General features: G+C 37.0%; 1 protein-coding gene across 1 annotated transcript; it reads left to right on the top strand.

Annotated features, from left to right (window-relative positions):
• Positions 1-15,596: 15,596 nt before the first annotated feature.
• Positions 15,597-18,861, top strand: LOC114279626 (transcription factor MYB30). Its single transcript, XM_082875519.1, has 3 exons — positions 15,597-15,854; positions 16,407-16,536; positions 17,901-18,861. Exons 1-3 carry the CDS (start codon positions 15,722-15,724, stop codon positions 18,463-18,465), a joined length of 828 nt encoding a protein of 275 aa, XP_082731645.1. The 5' UTR covers positions 15,597-15,721; the 3' UTR covers positions 18,466-18,861.
• The last annotated feature ends 361 nt before the right edge of the window (positions 18,862-19,222 follow it).

Raw genomic sequence — 19,222 nt, 5'->3', positions numbered from 1 at the left:
AATTGTTACACCAAAACCCAACCCTAAAGTCGCTGGAAAAGAGCCTTTAAGGCAAGGCCGGGTGTTTGCACTTGTACTGGGAGACGTGTAGAACATCGAGACCATTGTGTCAGGTATACTCTCAATCTGTGCCCAAAATGGTTATATTCTAATTGATTCGGGGTCTATACATTTATTTGTCTCGCATGCTTTTTCACGAAAATTAAATAGACCACTGGAACCCATGAACTATTTGTTAGCTATATCTTCACCCGCAGGGGGATCCATGACTTGTGCTTATATGTATCCTGCATGTGAGATTGTTATTGGGGATGTGCTTTTGTATATTGACTTACTGCCTTTAAATATTGATCATTTTGATATAATTTTGGGAATGAACTAGTTAACAAAATATTATGCTACCATAGACTGTGTAACGAAACAAGTTGTTTTCCGTCCACCCGGATTGCCTGAATTTGTATTTAAGGGAGTTGGTGCAGTGCCTCCCCCATACCTGATTTCGTCCATGAAAGCATTCAAATTAATCAAAAATGGGTGTAAAGGGTATTTATGTTGCATATTGACTATACCTACTGATACTAAAGCTAATGTGGACAGTATTTCTATAGTCAGAGAATTCCCAAATGTTTTTCTAGATGATTTTCCAGGAGATTTGATTGATAGGGAGATTGAGTTTACTATCAAAGCATTACCGGGTACACAGCCAGTTTCTAAAGCTCCGTACAGAATGGCACCTACCGAATTGAAAGAACTAAAAATTTAGCTGCAAGAATTATTAGATAAGAAGTTCATCAGGCCCAGTACTTCACCGTAGGGCGCACCAATTCTATTTGTGAAAAAGAAAGACGGCTCACTGAGACTCTGCATTGACTACCGTGAACTGAACAAAGTAACAATGAAAAACAAATACCCACTGCCTCGTATTGATGATTTATTTGACCAGTTACAGGGTGCCCAGGTTTTCTCCAAAATTGACCTTAGATCCGGATATCACCAGTTGAAAGTCAAACCAGAGGACATCGAAAAGACTGTCTTCCGAACGAGGTACGGACATTATGAATTTCTTGTTATGCCTTTCGAAGTTACTAATGCACCTGCTGCATTTATGGACCTTATGAACAGAGTTTTCAAACCATTCCTCGATGAATTTGTGGTTGTTTTTATAGATGACATTTTGATTTATTCCAAGAGTAAGGAAGAACATGAATGTCATTTGAGCATTGCCTTACAGACCTTAAGAGAACAAAAACTATATGCTAAACTGACAAAGTGTGAATTTTGGCTTGATAATGTTATGTTTTTGGGACATGTGATTAGTAAGGATGGCATTTCAGTTGACCCACAGAAGATTGAAGCAGTGGTAAATTGGCCTAGACTGACTAATGTTATTGAAATTCAAAGTTTCTTGGGCTTAGCCGGGTACTACAGGAGGTTTGTGAAAGACTTCTCCAAAATTGCTCTACCATTGACTCAGTTGACTCAAAAGGGAATATCATTTGACTGGACCGATCAAAGAGAATCAGCTTTCCAAGAGTTAAAGACCCGACTTATGACTGCACCGATTCTTACCCTACATTCAGGTACGGATGGGTTTACTATTTTTAGTGATGCTTCTTATAAAGGTTTGGGATGTGTTTTAATGCAGAATGGTAAAGTTATTGCGTATGCTTCCCGACAACTGAGACCACGTGAAAAGAACTACCCTACTCATGATTTAGAACTTGCCGCAGTGGTATTTGCATTGAAAATTTGGCACCACTACCTATATGGGGCAACATGTGAGGTATACACCGATCACAAGAGCTTGAAATACTTCTTTACACAGAAAGAGTTGAACATGAGGCAGCGGAGATGGTTAGAACTGATAAAAGACTATGACTTACAAATTTTGTACCATCCGGGGAAAGCCAACACCGTTGCTGATGCACTGAGTCGGAAATCAATTAGGAATTTGTCCTGTTTACTCACCGAACAGAAAGAACTGCTATATGATCTTGAAAAATTCGAAGTTGAGATTGTTTTGCGAGAACAAGGTGGAACATTGGCTGTTATTTCTGCTCAACTGGCACTTATTGAGGAGATTAAAGAGAAACAACACCAAGATGACTTTCTGAGAAAGGTCATTGAGGAACGGGAGTCCAAACCAAGGCCAGACTTTAAACTTGAAAACAATGTGTTGAAGTTTCAGGGAAGGTTGTGTGTACCGAATGATTCCGAACTGAATAGACGAATTTTGCAGGAAGCCACAATTCAAAACTTTCTATCCACCCGGGAAATACAAAAATGTACCAAGACTTGAAACTTAATTTCTGGTGGCCGGGAATGAAGAAGGAGATTGCCGAGTTTGTGTCAAAATGTTTACATTACCAACAAGTCAAAGTTGAACATCAACGACCCGCAGGCTTACTTCAGCCTTTACCGATACCGGAGTGGAAATGGGAACATATTACTATGGATTTCATTGTTGGATTACCTCGCTCCAGTAAAGGTATGGACTCAATTTGGGTTATTGTTGATAGATTGACTAAATCTGCTCACTTCTTACCTGTCAAAACAATTTATAATGCGGACAAGTTGGCTATAATTTATATTGCTGAGATTGTTAGATTGCATGGAGTGTCTGTGTCCATTGTTTCTGATAGGGACTCGAAGTTTACATCGAGATTCTGGCAAAGTCTGCAGACAACATTGGGTACCGAATTGAGACTGAGTAGTACATACCATCCTCAGATCGATGGCCAGTCAGAGAGAACAATCCAGACTCTGGAAGATTTACTGCGTATGTGTGTTCTTGATTTCCAAGGAAATTGGGAAAATCATTTACCTTTGGCTGAATTCGCCTACAACAACAGTTTTCACTCAAGCATTGGTATAGAGTCTTTCGAGGCTTTATATGGCAGAAAATATCGATCTCCTATTTGCTGGGCAGAAGTTGGAGATGGGCCTTTGCTTGGGCCCGAGATTGTACATGAAACCACGGAAAAGGTGAAACTGATTCAACAAAGATTGAAAACCGCACAAAGTCGACAGAAAAGTTATGCGAATGTCCGAAGGCAAGACAGGGAATATGAAGTGGGTGATCATGTTTTTGTTAAAGTGACACCAATGAAAGGGCAGACTTGCTTTGGAGTCAAGGGTAAGCTAGCACCGAGATATGTCGAACCGTATGAGATCATTGAAAAGATTAATCTGATGGCGTATCAAGTAGCGCTTCCTCCTGAAATGGAGAATATGCATAACGTCTTCCATATTTCGATTTTGAGGGATTATCTTCAGGATCCTTTCCATGTTATTGAGCCTACCCATGTAGTGCTAACTGATGACTACACTTATGAAGAGCGGCCTATTCAGATTGTAAACCGACGAATCAAGAAGTTGAGGAATAAAGAAATTCCGTTAGTGAAAGTGGACTGGCAAAACCATGGTGGCATTTATGCCACTTGGGAAAGGGAAGATGATATGATGAAAAGATATCTTGAATTGTTCCTCCTGAATCCAGTATTCTTCCAAAATGAAGATAATCCGAGTTTGGAGGACCAAACTCTTTTAAAGAGGGAAGACTGTGACAACCCTTATCTCTGATTAGTGTTAAACTGTGACTGAGCATGATAAGTAATTGATTAGAATGAAATCCTAATTTGTTTGCATGAGTGTGCTACTTTAAATGCATTTCTATCTATTTGTCATTAAATGATCTGTTCATGTTTTTAATTTCGAATTGCAAATTGAAGGCCTTATCGGCGACCAAATCAGAAATTGATTAGTATTTTATGCTAATTAGGATTTATGTGATTTCATGGTAGATTTAATTAAAATTTGATTTGGAATGATTAATTAAATTAAATAATGCAAATTTACACTAGTTTGAGTTATTTACACAATTGCTACCTAGTGGCTTGATTCAAGGCCATCCCTTCTCAGCTTCTTTCATGTTTGATATACCATCCATTTCATCTTGCAAGACCAAAACCGTGTATGAGAGAGAGAGACTTGAGGGAGATTGAATTCATCTAGAAATTTGGCTTGAATTTTGCAGAATTGTTCATTTGCTCAAGGACCTTGCTTAAGTAAAGCTTAATTGAAGAGCCTAGGTAAGAGCTCAACCCTTAATTTTGTTTTCGAGCCATCTAGAGCTTATATATTAATGAAATAGGTGAATTCATGGTTAGTTGAGTTGGAATTTAAGAGAGTGAAGCCAATTCATGCATGCATGTACATGTTCTTTGATTTTGAGGTTGCTTTCATAGGAATTTCTTACATGCATGTTCATATTTTTGTTGTGGTCCATGAATTCACCATGATTTTGAGCTCAATCTTGCATTTGATCATGTTTTAGAGCATTAGAGTTCATAGGAACTCATGCATGTTATGTTCTTACATAATTCATGAAAGTTTCCTTGAAATTGTGTTTAATTGTCTCACATTTGGGCTTGATTTTACAAAATTGATCTTTAAAACATGTTGTGGTAAGAGTTTCCAAGTGTTTTCCAGAAAATGAGCCCAAAAGGTCGAGTTTTGGTAAGTGTAATGCTTGGTTTGAGCTTTGGAGGCAAATCTGAAAATTCCAGATTTTGGCTTCCACGCTCGAGCGACCATCGTTTTGTTCAGGGCTCCGCTCGAACGACGGAATGCTGGCTCGAGCGTAGATTGCAAGCTCTCAGGTTTTTGTGGGCGCAGACATACGCTCGAGCGACGAGACCTATGCTCAAGCGAAGAGCTGTGTCTCACGCTCTAGCGAGCATCGAGCAGAGATTTTCAACATCCAGTACTTTTCATGTTTTTACAGACCGCTCGAGCGAGAGAGTCTACGTGTAGATGTCCCCGAACGCCCCGGGAGGGAAATCCCGTTTTGTTCATTTGGACTTACTACAGCTCGAACTCAATTGTCATGGTCCTGTATCTAATCTTGCAGAATGCAATGCAAAACCGATGAATCATCAAAGAGTCCAAATCCGGCAAATCGTTTTGAAAATTTAATTTTTAGAAAGAAGTGCCAAACATGGACTGCTTTGCCAGATACAGAGTCGCCACCTAAATATTTTATTTGGGAGAATTTAAGAAACCCTGACTCGTGCCTAAGGCCACGTGTCCGTCATCACCAAAGTTGCCTCGGCTCGGGAACTTGGGTACGATTGGGGAGGGTCACTTCGTGAGCACCCCCGCTCGCCCGATCAAAGATCGGCCTCTACTAACCATGATATCAAGTTTTGAAAACAATATGAGCTCTTATTCCAGTTTATTAGCCTAGAATTACTATGTGATGCGCACAACATACAAGTATAGACTAGATTGCCTAAGTTGGAACAAAGCATCGCATATCCGTTTGTTTTGAAATGGATTGAAGTTTGCTACTCGCAAGTAGGCTAAAACACAGGTTTCGACGAATTATTCCAATTCAAGCAACCCAACCTTCACCTACAGGCATTCAGGCAGTTATATCACATAAGCATATAGCCTCATGGTAAGCATGCTATCATGGCAGTCACTCATACGCATGCAAGGATGCTAAAGCATAAACACTTATCGAGTACTCCCAGCCAAAGAAAGAAGCTAATTAGAAATCATGCATGAATCCTAACTATGCTGAAATGCCTAATGCAACACATGCAAGAATGCAACTAAGATAGGCTCGGCTATTCTAAACATAGCATATGAAATGCAATATTCAACTTGGAATTGAAATACAATGCAGTTAGTATGATGCGCCGAGCCCGGTGTATGCAAAACAGATGAATGGATGCAAACATACGAGCATAAGGATACTAATTTAAACGTGCCCTAAACTAACCATCATAAACTAGTAAATAAAAAAGAGAAATACGTGGGGTTGGAAGACATACATCACACGCACGCGCACTTATTTACAGCATTGCCCTCCATCGGAGGGTCCGAATAAATAATACAGTTCGAATAAATAATTAGCTGCTCTAGCTAATTAAATATTACAAAACCCTAATTAATCAACAAATTAATTAGGAAAGTAAATAAATTAGCATGCAAGCTAAATGGACCGCCTCAGCTCTGTTCCGAATGATGAAAGATGCATGCATGCTTGAGCTGCCTCGTCGGGAAATTCCTCGCGATGCCCCGATTCGCCTCTGTTTGCAATTGATCCCAGAATGTTGTACTAAACTCCAGAAGGTTGTTGACCAATTTTTGTTGTCAGTTTCCGGTTTGCTACAACAGAGAGCAAGAAAGGGGCATGGCAAAGTATTTTTACATATGTATGCACGACCACTCTCCTTGTCATTGCACAAGCTCTAGGGAGTGTAGACCTCGATCCTCGTACCAGCGATCGTGCATCTCGATGCATGATGGCCGAGGAGTCGAATTGCACGACTCAATATGAAATGAATGCACATATAAACACAACATGGCCCAAACTCCATCATGGGTAATCCTAAGTGTCGGCGACTGGGAATTGAGACACGTTTCATCACTTTGAGTACGAAACGTCCCTCGTTTCCCGTGTTTGGACTAACCCTACTCCAAACACAATGCAATGAGATGGCATACACAATGTGGCTAACATGCAACCCTAAATGCAATGCAACCAAGTCATGCTGGCATGCGAGGGATGATATGCACGCATGCAATTAGCATACGTAATGCTATGAACCTAGAATGGCATACTCAATGCACATGAGCTATATGGCATACACAATGCACACATACGAAGATGGACATATACAAAGGCATAATCAAAGCATACACAATGCGATGGTCAAACATGCAATAACATGAACCAAATGGTATACACAATACAAGATGGACTTAAACCAATATGAGTGGACCTCAGCCACACTCAAATCAGTAGCCATATGATGAAAATGAGACAACCGAAATACATATAAACATGCACGAATGCAAAGAACCGATCCTAAGGCACAACATGCAACTATAACAAAGCATGGCAAATGATGAAATATGGCATAGAATGGCACATGATCCAGCTCTGAAATATGATGCACAATGATCCCGAATCATGCAAACACTTCACCCGATGCATGCTAGATGGCCCGAATACCGAAACTAGTGAAGTGCGTTACACTAGAGGTACACAAAGCAATGCACAAATGGAAAAACCAACCCCAAACAGACCCTAGGCAGGTCCAACATAGTGGGAAATTGGTCTAAAACGATGGCTCGGAATGCATTCAAATGAAGCCCATGCAATAGTCGAAAAACAAGGCATTTATGCACAACTCTCAAACACATTTAAAGAGTGGAAAACATGGATATATGGCATGAATATAAGCTCTGAAACATGATATACAATGGCCCCAAAATATGGAAACACCTCAACACAAGCATGCAATAGGCCCCAAAACTCAAAGCTAGGCATGGATATTGTACTACAAGCATGCAAAACAAGCATCATTCGACCATGAGACTTAAAAACAGAGCTAAGGCAGTCCAAAACATGCACAAAATCAGTTTAAGGCATGGCCAAAAAGTGCTAAAATCAAGGGCCAAAGCAACATGCAATACAAGCTAGTGAAGAGGGTTTACACTACAAGTATATTAAGCATTCAAGAGGCCACTAAACCAGAAAAATTCAGAGGTATTATATGCCAAATAAACCCCAAAAATCCACTGAAACATGGTCTATGCATGCAACAATGATAGGCTCCTTTGATAGGCTATAAAGAGGGTTGTTCTACACATGCAAGAGGGACACCTAATATGGTAAAACCACCTCTGGACAGAGGTCATATAGGCCCTAAAACCCACCAAAAATGGCCTGAAACATGCTCAATAAGTGTGAAAATATGGGCTCCTTTGTAAGGCCAAGAATGCTAGTAAACAAGACAAGGGATGTGAGGGCCACCCCTCTCTGATTTTGAGGCTCAAAAAAGCATGCTAGCCACTGAAAATTCACTGGATTTCAACGGATAAAAGGCCAAACAAAGCACAATACAAAGGCCTTAATTCATGGCTCAAAACAAGATGAAAACAAGCATGCAAAGGGGTAGATGACCCCCAACAGAAAAATGACTTCAAACAAACTTCAAGAAGGGCTCAAAATAAGACTTTTTTCAGTTTATGAAAAAGCCCAAATATGCTTGCAAATATAGCTAAGATATGAAACAAAATAAGGACCAAAAAGGGAATAAGAGTGTTACCCTTGTAGCCAATAACTCCAGCAGTTTCGGGACCAAAACAGCAACTCCTTAGCCTCTGAAAATAAGCTCCAAGGTGCTTAGATGGATGATGGAGAGGTTAGGTTGTGAGGTAGTGCGCAAAGGAGGGCAAGAACTTCACTCTTTGAAGCTTAAAAGAAGAGACAAAGAGAGATATATGGCGTATGCTCTCACCAAGTTCTGAACCCTTGCCAAGGAAGGAGAGGCCTTCCTTTATAGAGCCAATGGTCCAAAGCTTCTCTTGGAAGCTTAAAATCAAGATTAAACATCCTCCATACATGTGTATAGAGGATGTAGCAAATGCCTCCTAGCTGGCACAGTTGGAACACACTCAGTGAGACAAAGCTGTAAGTAGCTGGCCGACCAGTTCAAGTGGTCGGCCGACCACTTGACCTGGTCGGCCAACCAGGTCAAAAGGTCCAAGGTGGTCGGCCACCCCTTATGATGAAGCCCCAGAAGTTAGCTTTCCAATGGCGCCAGCCTTGCATTAAAATTCCAACTGTGCAAAACGTTATGCCTGTTTTGGTGAAGCCGCACAGATTCGGTCCAACCGGATTGATGCCCTACATCAACTAACTATATCTCCCCCGTCCGGACTTGGATTTAGGAGATTCTTGAGTGCAAAATGAAGCCTCAGAAGTAAGCTTTCCAATGTTGGTGGCCTCATAGCTGAAATCCAAGTATGCAAATGAATAGGCCTGATTCAGCGAGGACTGCTCGTCCCTGTCTTAGCGATTCGTGCCCATTTTCTTCCCCAACTGGGTTTCTTCCCTCTTCTCCTATTTTTCTCAACTTCAAACCCTTAAACAAGGTGTTTTGAAAGATTTTTCAAAAATTTCTTCTCTCTTTCATTCATTTTCACTTTGTCCTGGCTCGGTTTACCGAAAAACGTAACATTTAACAAAATGTGAGCCTCGAAACATTGTAGGAACTTTGTTTCAAAAATATTTTGAAAGAGAGGGTTTTAAGGTCTAAAAATCATCCAAAATAGCTTTGGTCCAAAATGGGGTGTGAAGTTGGGATTTGACTCTCTCCTTGCTGAAGAAACTGAACCTTTCCCCTACACAACTTTCATCACCAAGCAAGCCATTAGCGACATCCAAATCTTAAGGGCGGTCAAAAATGGAGTGTCTACACAACGCTCGAGCGACCCCTCTGTTTTGGTAAGCTCGCTCGAGCGTAGAAAGCTACGCTCGAGCGAGACCCCTGTTTTCAGCAAGTTTTGAAAAGTGTTTTAAAGTGTATTTTTGCATCCTCATTCCATCCTAGGCATTCCTAGGCCAAGTTTAAGGCATTTTAATAAGGATAATGTTATAGAACCACACCGAGTCGAGTTAAGGGGCTAAGTTATTAATCCCAAGTGTGTAACTTAGTGTGTGTTCGTTTTGCAACTGTATAGGGTTGGCCCCCGAGGATGCTGACTAGCCTATTTATAGCCCAGTACTCTGTGAGTAACAATGTTGTAAAGATATGTTCAATTACAACTATTTCTGAACGATTGACTGTACCGTTTTCTGAAATGATATTACTTACTGAATGAATGTTTGTCCTATTTGTAAACTGTATTCGTGGCATCCATAGCAGCTTACTGTTACTGTACTGTTGCTGCTACTGTTACAGAGATCTCTGTCAATTCCCATGTTTGGAACTATTACTGTTTCCTATTATGATGGCCATCAACTGACTGTTCGGTCTATTAAGACCTACTGTACTGTTTTACTATTAGACGTACCACGTATGACTGTTATGAATTCTAAATGACTGATATGGCATGAAATATGAGCCACTGATTGAATAATTGATTTACTGATGCAAATGACTGCTTTAATTAATGAAAGGACATTCATTCTTAACCCCTTTACGCATATGTTATTCACTAGGCTTTAGCTCACTGTTTATATTTATATGTAGGTGTCCAGGCACCGGACCGATGCTAGGAGCGTCAAGTTAAGCTCTCGTTTTGTAGAGCCAACCATTATGCCTCACTTCGAGGTTCCGAGTACGTTCAAGCTACGGCTGTTTTGGGGTGTTTCTGATCCACCCTTTTTGTCTCTGTTTTGTAATAGATAAATAAGACTTGATTGTACAGTTATGGTGAAGGGATTTGGTCCATAACTGGGATGTTTGTGTATATGACGTATGTATATATGTGTTTGGTCATGAATGTGGCTTGTTTATAAAAGTCTTTTTGCATACAGATTCTCACAGTTCATTGGACGTCTTTTTATTACTGTTTAGCTTCCGCCAGCCCCTTACTCTGTATTACTGTCACTACTGTCAAGCAGGCCTTCGGTAATCACGGATTACTGGCCGGTTGCGATGCTAAACCTATAGGGACGGGTTTGGGTCGTGACACTCTCTCTGCACATTTTTGGTTGATTAAACCCCTCATCTTCAACAACAAATCAAACCCATTTTTTTTGGTTGATCTCTTTCTCTCTGCTCTCCTCTTCTCTTTTTTCTTCTTTCTTTCTTTCTTCTTCTTCTTCTGTGAGTAACGAAGGAAAGAGGGAAAAAAAATAAAAAAATAAAAAATAATTACAAAACCACGTCGTTTTGAAATTTCAGGCCATTCGAGCCTTCAGAGATTCGAGCTACAAAACGGGACTGTTCTAATAAATAGTAGGAGTAAAAGGTTGAAACGGTATGAGCAATTGTAGCTTTTGTAGATGGGTATCTCATATGCAGGAGTTAGGGAAATTAGTTCAACCTACGCAGATCCAGATTAGTTGAATTTATCAAAATTGCTTCTCCTTAAAAGATGGTCCAGTTTTATCATTGACAATATCAAAAAAAAAGAAAATTACTAGCTTGGAATGCATATAGTGTAGACTCAGATTTATTGTGATGTACGCTATAATCAGAATAAATTAGGTCCAAACCTTCTTTTTCTTTTTTTGTTGTTTTTTTGCAACAGTGATATAACTCATTGCAAATGTGAATTTTAGCAATGGCAAACTCTTGTCGCGAATAATTTTGTAACATATATGGTGTAACTTGTGTCAACATTATATATGGTTGTAAAAAAAATGGTTATTTGTGATGGCATTAATGCTATTACAAATAATTTACAACAAAATAATGTCATTTTGCTCTAATGGTTTCCAATATCCACCACTCCCTCCTTCCTCCATCGATTAATTTCATTTGAAAGAACAATTTTAATCTTATCACAGTTAAACTTTTTGCAGTATATACGTGTGTATCAAATAATAGTATAATCATTCATTTACATAAAACAATATGGTGCCGTTTGGTAACACTTACGTTTTCAGTTTTCTGTTTATATTTACAAAAATTTTAAAAATTCAAATAAAAACTTGTTTGGTAAATTTTTGATTTATAAATCAGTGGTCTTAGTTTATAAATTTGGCTAAAAAATGTAAACTCAAAAAAGGTGTTTTCATTTTGAGTTTTGAGTTTTTTTTTTTTTTTTTTACCACCCAACACTAGCTACCACCGGCCACCATTTTCCACCATCATCTTCCGCCACCACCACCACCACCACCACCCACCCCCTACCACCACCTGCCACCACCATTCATCACCCACCTGCTACCACCACCCGCCGCCACCACCCACCCACTCGCCACCACCACCCATCCCTCGCCACCACCACCACCACCACCACCACCACCCACCACTACCATCCACCGCCCGCCACCACCACCCGCCACCTACCCGCCACCACCACTCACCACCTACCTGCCACTACCATCCACTACCCGTCACCACCAGCCACCCACCACCACCAGCCACCTGCCACCTGCCACCCACCCGCCACCATCACCCACCCGCCACCTACCTACTACCACCACCCACCACCACCACCACCACCACTACTCACTCGCTATCACCTACCACCCGCTATTGTCACCCACCCACCCACCACAACCACCACCCGCCACCGTCACCCACCGCCACCTACCCGCCACCGCCACCCACCCACCACCACCCGCCACCCGCCACCGCCACCACCACCACCACCACCATCCACTCGCTACCACCCACCACCCGTCACCATCACCCACTCACCCACCCACCCACCCACCGCTACCCACCACCCACCGTCACCACTTTCCACCACCGTCTTCCGCCGCCACTTGCCACCACTTACCATTTCTCACTCTTTTTTATATTTTTAAATATTTTTAAACATTTTGTCAATTACCAAACGCGTTTGTAGTTTATGTTTTTCTAAAAATAAACAAAACCGATTTATAAAATTTTTGTAACTATAAATTGAAAACGTAAACGTTACCAAACAGAGCCTATATATCTATATAATTATTTAAAATATACAACTAAAAAGATTTTATTGCTTTGTAACGTTGGTTGTTTATTTGTTTGTTTTTTATTTTTTATTTCTTTTTAAATGCCTATTTGTTAATATTTCAAACAATAAATACTAGTAGTTATTAAATTTAATCTATTTTTTAAAAATTATTAAAAAAATTAAATGTAAAATTACAAACACATTGCTTTCAAACTAGAGCCTAATAATGAAATTAGAGAAGCAAGAGGGAAGGTGAGCTTGAGTTGACGGCACATGAATTCAAAGATTGAATATAAAATTATAAATGCATCGCTTTCGAATTAAAGTGGGCTCCTCATATCAAAGAAGTGAGAGAGAGGGAAGGTGTGCTTGAGTTGAGGCTATTTGGATAAAGCAGATATACTGAAGAAGCAATAAAAGTAATAGATATCGGGAGCTACCTAAAAGGAATAATACTATAGGTAATTTGTATATCAATTAATAATGTGATATAATTTAAGAAATTTTTGATATTTATAATTTGTGTAATGAATAGGGTCAATAAGAATATCATAACTAGTATTAATACACTAATTAATATATTAATTGATGCACGTAGTACCATCAATCTAAAAATATCATTTGAAATTTCTTTGGGAAGACTATTACACAAACAAGCCGTAAGCGTCATTTTATTAAGGTCATTTGTTATTTATATATGTTTTTAATTTATCATGGTGATTATGATTATAATACGAGGTATATCCATGGACGAATGCATGTATTGTTTCTTTCGTCTACTCTTTCCTCGTGCGCCTTTACCAAGTCACTAAATTGACAACTCTTGTCAACTTTCTCCTTTACTTTATTCAAGAATTATATCATCTTATATAAAAATTTTGTTTGACTGTCACTTATCATTCATAAAAGGATGAGATTTTGGTTTACTGTAAGTTGAAGAGGTATAATTTGGGTGCGTGCTGGGTCTCATTATGTAATTTGAGTTATTTATTTTATAATTTTGTGTGTGAATCATACACTAAAAAAAACAAATTAATTTTATAAAAATTGATAATTTTTTTTTAAATATAATAAAAGTATGTGATTACGATTATCAATTCAATTTAATTGTTACAAATAATTACACATGAAAATAACAAAATAAATAATTTAGATTATCAAAGTGGACTCCTAAGCCCAAATTAGAGTCTCCCATCGATAATCTTACCCATTCAAAAAACAAATACTTAGAAAAGAGTGTTTAAAATTTAAAATTAAATTTATTTTGATGTGACTCAGATAATACATTCAAATTATGAACAATTTTTTTTAGAATTTTTTTTTCTCTCTCGAGTAGATAACATTTGTAAAAAATTAACTAACAAACAAATGTGGACTTTGTCACACATGGACATTGAATTAGGAACGTCATAATTTTTTTTTTAAGATAGTGGGAACGTCATAATTAATTAAGGTGCCATTATCTTTCAAAAGCCAAGTCCTTTCCAAAGTGGTGTTGGACTATTTCTCATTGCTTATAGTTCATGCCAATTTCTCGTTGTTTGAGTATGTGGAATTCTTCAGAGGTTCGTTTTGATCATTCAAATCGTTCATTTTATTAGATTTTTTATATTTTATTCATATAAAAAAATTAAGTTAACTTAATAATTGTAATTTATTCAATTTATTGTGTTTTTGTCACACACAAAAAAAAAGGATGACAGTTGTGTTTTTTAAAATAAAGATCCTTTTTTTTTTGGTAACAAACGTGATAAATTGATTATGTTATAATTATTGGATCGATTTAATTTTTGTGTAAATAAAATACACGAAATGTTCAAAAAAAATGAACAATTTAAATTATCGAAACAAAATTCGTGATGGGCCTTACGGTCCTAAACAGCACCATCTAATAGGGGTGTTCAAAATAACTAGAGAATCGAAGAACCAAACCAAACTGACCTCTTTGGTTTGGGTCTTCCAATTGGTTTGGTTTGGTTTTTTCGTGTCTTCAAATTGTCAAACCGATAAGATTGGATTGATTTTTGGTTTAGGCCTTATCTAAACTGAACCAACTTGAGAATCAAACCTATACATGTATATATATATATATATATATATTAATTTTTATATTATATTGACATGTTTTTATATTACCATGGTCTTATATGTTACTTCAAATTCCTATTTTTACGAAGTCTTTGCAATTGAACAAATTTTGAATGATTGGTCCAAGAGTAATAAACTATACTTCAAGGTAAATAATTTAACTTACTAACAAGGTAAATGATTTAGTGTGGAGAATAAGAGAACTCAAGAATCGTACGTATGTGTATTATGAAATGTTAGACTTTGCTTCAAGTTCTTCTTTAAATAGGAGGAGTAAAAGTTCAAATGAAATGGAAGTTGATAAGCCCATGATAGTAGATGTGGTGATATTGTGAAGTCTCTTAAATTGAATTTTTAAAGCACTTGGAGGAAGAAGAAAATATTAATGCAAAATTAGAGGTAAACAAATTAGAAAAAAATATTGACTCAATTATTTTTAATATGATGAAACCGTGGTTCCAAACTGAATGAACCCCACCTACATTGGGTTGGTTTGGATTAGTTCTAGTGCATGATTGGTTTGATTCTAATTCCAAAAATTTGGAACCGATCATGATTGAATTGATTCCAAAATTAGTATCAAACTGAACAAAATTGATTCACGAATAACCCTACCATCCGGTCCAGTTTGTAAACCGGAAAGGAGCTGCCTATAAAAAATAAAAAAAAATGGAGATAAAATTTCCAACTATAGCAAGCATCATGAATAATTTCAATTGCACAACTAGTATATATGCTCAGTCTTAAAGAAAAATATATAAATATAGAAAAATGCTTGGGAGCACTAATTAGTGCTCCCACTAATTAGGTGGCAGTGGGTCCCGTCATTAATGATGTGATGTTTTGGTCTTGGAGTTGTATTTTTATTTTTATTTTTTACTTTTTTAATGTATTAGTGCTATTAATAGTAATATTTTTAATGGGATGAATCATTGTTGATAAATATATGAGATAAAGAGATCCCCTTTCCAGGAAATTGCAAGCTAGGCAATTTTGAATAACTAGTACTGCCCTTGGACTATTCTACATCTCTTTTGACTTGGCAGAACATCTTCAGTATAAATAGCCCCCCCACCCTTACCCTTCTTTTACAAACACACACTAGAGCTTTGGTATCTCAATTCAAAAACAAAACAACAAAATAAAACAAAACACGGGAGAGAGAGAGAGAGAGGCAGATCGGCAGAGTGAGTCCCAGAAAGAACAAACTAGGATGGGGAGAGCTCCTTGTTGTGAGAAGATGGGACTGAAGAAAGGGCCATGGACAGCTGAAGAAGATCAACTTTTGATCGCTTTCATACGACAACACGGCCATGGAAACTGGCGTGCTCTTCCTAAGCAAGCTGGTAATTAACTACCTATATATATCCCCACTAGATATATATACGGCAAAGAAATACATTAATTTGTATTTCTTAAAACAATTCAAACTTTTTATTTTTTAAAGAAACTTGAAAAAGTTCTTCAAACTGTTGAACCTACAAAAATAAAATGATACGAAAATTTACCAGTGTTTTCAAACTTTTCGTTATTTTTGTTTCAGAAAACTTGAAAAACGAAAGCGAAGAGAATAAAACACAACCAGACATGCCAAATTTTTGTTTCCCCTAGTGCTAATGCATAAAGTACTTGCAAATCCCACCTATTTCTTTTGCAAAAAAAATAAATAATGCATCAGTTTCAGTTTCAGTTTCAGTTTCAGGTTTTTTTTTTTTTTTTGAACTGGCTTCATTTTCAGTTTGCTACTTGCTTTTTTAGCTTTGCATTTAACTAACTAGATATATATACATAATTATATAAAGTTAAGTTGATTATACAAATTTCAATCACTTCTTATTATAAGTTTCTCTTGAAATAAAGTGACTAAATTGTATTTTTTTTTAATTGATTTTGTTTAGGCCTATTGAGATGTGGAAAAAGTTGCAGACTGAGGTGGACGAACTACCTGAAACCAGACATTAAGAGAGGGAATTTTAATAAAGAAGAAGAGGATACAATCATCAACTTACACGAAATGCTTGGGAATAGGTGTGTGTTTTTCTCTGCACTGTCTCTCATTAATTCAATTTTGTTGGAAAGTATGTAATGCTCTTGGCCATGAATCAAACACCACCACATACTGATGATATATGGGTCCTCACGTTCAATCACATAGATTTCGAGAAATGTACCTATGAAAAATAATATTAATAATAATAAATTTTGATCAGAAACATATATATGAAAAATAATATTAATAATAATAAAATCTGATCAGCAACATATATATGAAAAACAGCCGTGATCCATACACTCAGTGGGGGTCGCGCCCCCAGTGACGTGGCGCGCCCCCACTGGCTGAAAACTTAAAAAAAAAAATAAAAAAAATAATTTTTTTTTTGAACCAATCCGGGGCCGACACCTCACTGGGGTCGACCCCCAGTGGGGGTATGAAGCTTTTTTCATATGAAAAATTATTAGGTGTTTGAAACAACGCTCCATTTTATTTATTGATTGATATTTTATTATATTATTTCATAAAATACTGACACAAAAGTAATAAATTTTATTATTTAAATTAATAATTATCAATTTATCATTTTCCTATATAATATATAGTTATAGACATCTTAGTCTTATTTTGATTTCACTGAAAGTGTTAGCAATGTCGACATTGATTGTCACGGCCGCCGCAGTTGAATTTGATGATGCCACACAGTAACTGCTTTCTTTATCCAAATGAATAATACCACGGATCATGAAAAAAATATCATGAAAACTTTTCATTCTTGATTAGTGTGTGGTATTTTTTTGTAGGATATGCCATACCTTTTTTTTTATACGTAATCTAACCGTGAAAATTTTTTCATGATCATTATTGGTTAGTCCTTTCAAAATCATTATTGGTTAGTATTTCGTACCAAAAATATATACATATATATATATTAACAATTCAAAATATTGCTTAGTATTAACTTTTCTTCCGTGAGTTACGCGTGACCTCTCTCCGTTCAAAATATTAATATAGTTCTTGAACAAACGCAATTAGAAATGTGAAATTTAAATTAATAAAACTATAACTATCAGAACCAAAATAAAATCTCAATAAAACAAAAGGGACTAAAGGTATAATTCACCAAGAACATTACACAAGAAGGGCTGAAAAGATTCTCTATTTTGTCCATCAGAAAATTAGGCCAAATGACATTAATACTAATATCTATGCATAGATCATATCTTATTAGGCTTTTGTGCACTCTTAATGGTCATAATTATATAAACTAAAATATAATTTAATCAGATGCTTTCATGCATGTTACCCACTAGGGCCACTATAAATTAAACAAATATATAGCTAAACTTGACAAACTCCTGTAATTTTCTTATATGAACATATTTTTGTCCATTTTCAGATGGTCTGCAATCGCAGCAAGATTATCGGGTCGGACCGACAATGAGATTAAAAATGTTTGGCACACCCACTTGAAGAAAAGGCTCAAAAATTATCAAAGCACCTCCAACACCAAAGGACAAACAGTGACAGAGCCCAAATGTGATTCCAATTCCTCAGGTGAATCCAACACCTTGAATTCGGGTTTTGAGAGTTCTGAGTATGCATCAGTTTCCCCACAAGATTCTTCTAGTCAACTCTCATCGGTCACAGACTTAGCTGGCTTACCAAACAACGTAGTCATTAAGGATGAATCAATGGACACATCTGAGACATTTCCTCAAATTGATGAAAGTTTTTGGTCCGAAGAATTATCAACCGGCAATTCCACCATGCAATCGGATTTTGCTGGTTTCGCCGAGGAGTTACAATTTCAATTTCCATTTCCATTATCTCCATCAATGGCAGCTTCTATTGGTACAATGGAACATGTCAATGAGTACAACTTCAATATTGATGATGACATGGAGTTTTGGTACAACCTTCTCATTAAAGCTGGTGGTTTACCAGAATTATCAAAAATTTGAGCAGTATTTTTCTTTGTATTAAATGTAGCAAATATTAGAAAATTTGAATATTCTTGATACATTTGACCGTTGGGGGGGGGGGCATTTTGTCAATAATACAAAAAGCAAGTCCTTGGTGGTGAATATTGTTTTTATAAAGCAAGTGTACCTGAGTGGTGAGTTGAAGGGCCAAATTATTGAGTCGCAAATTTTTTTGTATACAGATGTATTTGAGGCTTTAGTGGCGGCAAATAGGGTGTAGAGATAGAAAAATTGTAGGTTAGAAGGACCCTATGAGCCCTCTTTGAGTTGTATAACGATTATGATGATGATGATGATAATGAAAAAAACAAATTTGCTTCTCTTTTCATTTGCTCCTATGGAATAAATATTAATTTAAAATTTTATTGTATCTTATTACCAGAACTTAATAAAGATTATTTGTCCATGTATAATTTTTTGTGAAGTATTTATTATGAAGTAAATTTACAAGAAGTCATTATAGCAGAACAATTTTTTTATTCTACACAAATGAATCGAGTCAAGTTAAATAATGAGTTGTTAAATAATGAGTTGTTCATACTTGGTTTGAGAAAATAAAGATATATTTTAAAACTTGATTTGTTGGCTCATCTAGAACAAACTTTAATTGAGTTGAGTAACTCTGATTTTTTTAGTTTTATTTTTAAATTCATATAGTTGTGTAATGTGTATATATTTATCGTTTAAAAAAATATTCACCTGGTTTGTTTTCATTTTTTTTTAAAATTTCACTTTC

The sequence above is a fragment of the Camellia sinensis genome, chromosome 6 (assembly GCF_055761805.1).
Source record: "Camellia sinensis isolate YWXY chromosome 6, ASM5576180v1, whole genome shotgun sequence".
In the NCBI taxonomy this organism is placed as follows: domain Eukaryota; kingdom Viridiplantae; phylum Streptophyta; class Magnoliopsida; order Ericales; family Theaceae; genus Camellia; species Camellia sinensis.
The sequence above is the reverse complement of the archived record's forward strand: the minus strand, read 5'-3'. Positions and strand labels throughout refer to the sequence as shown.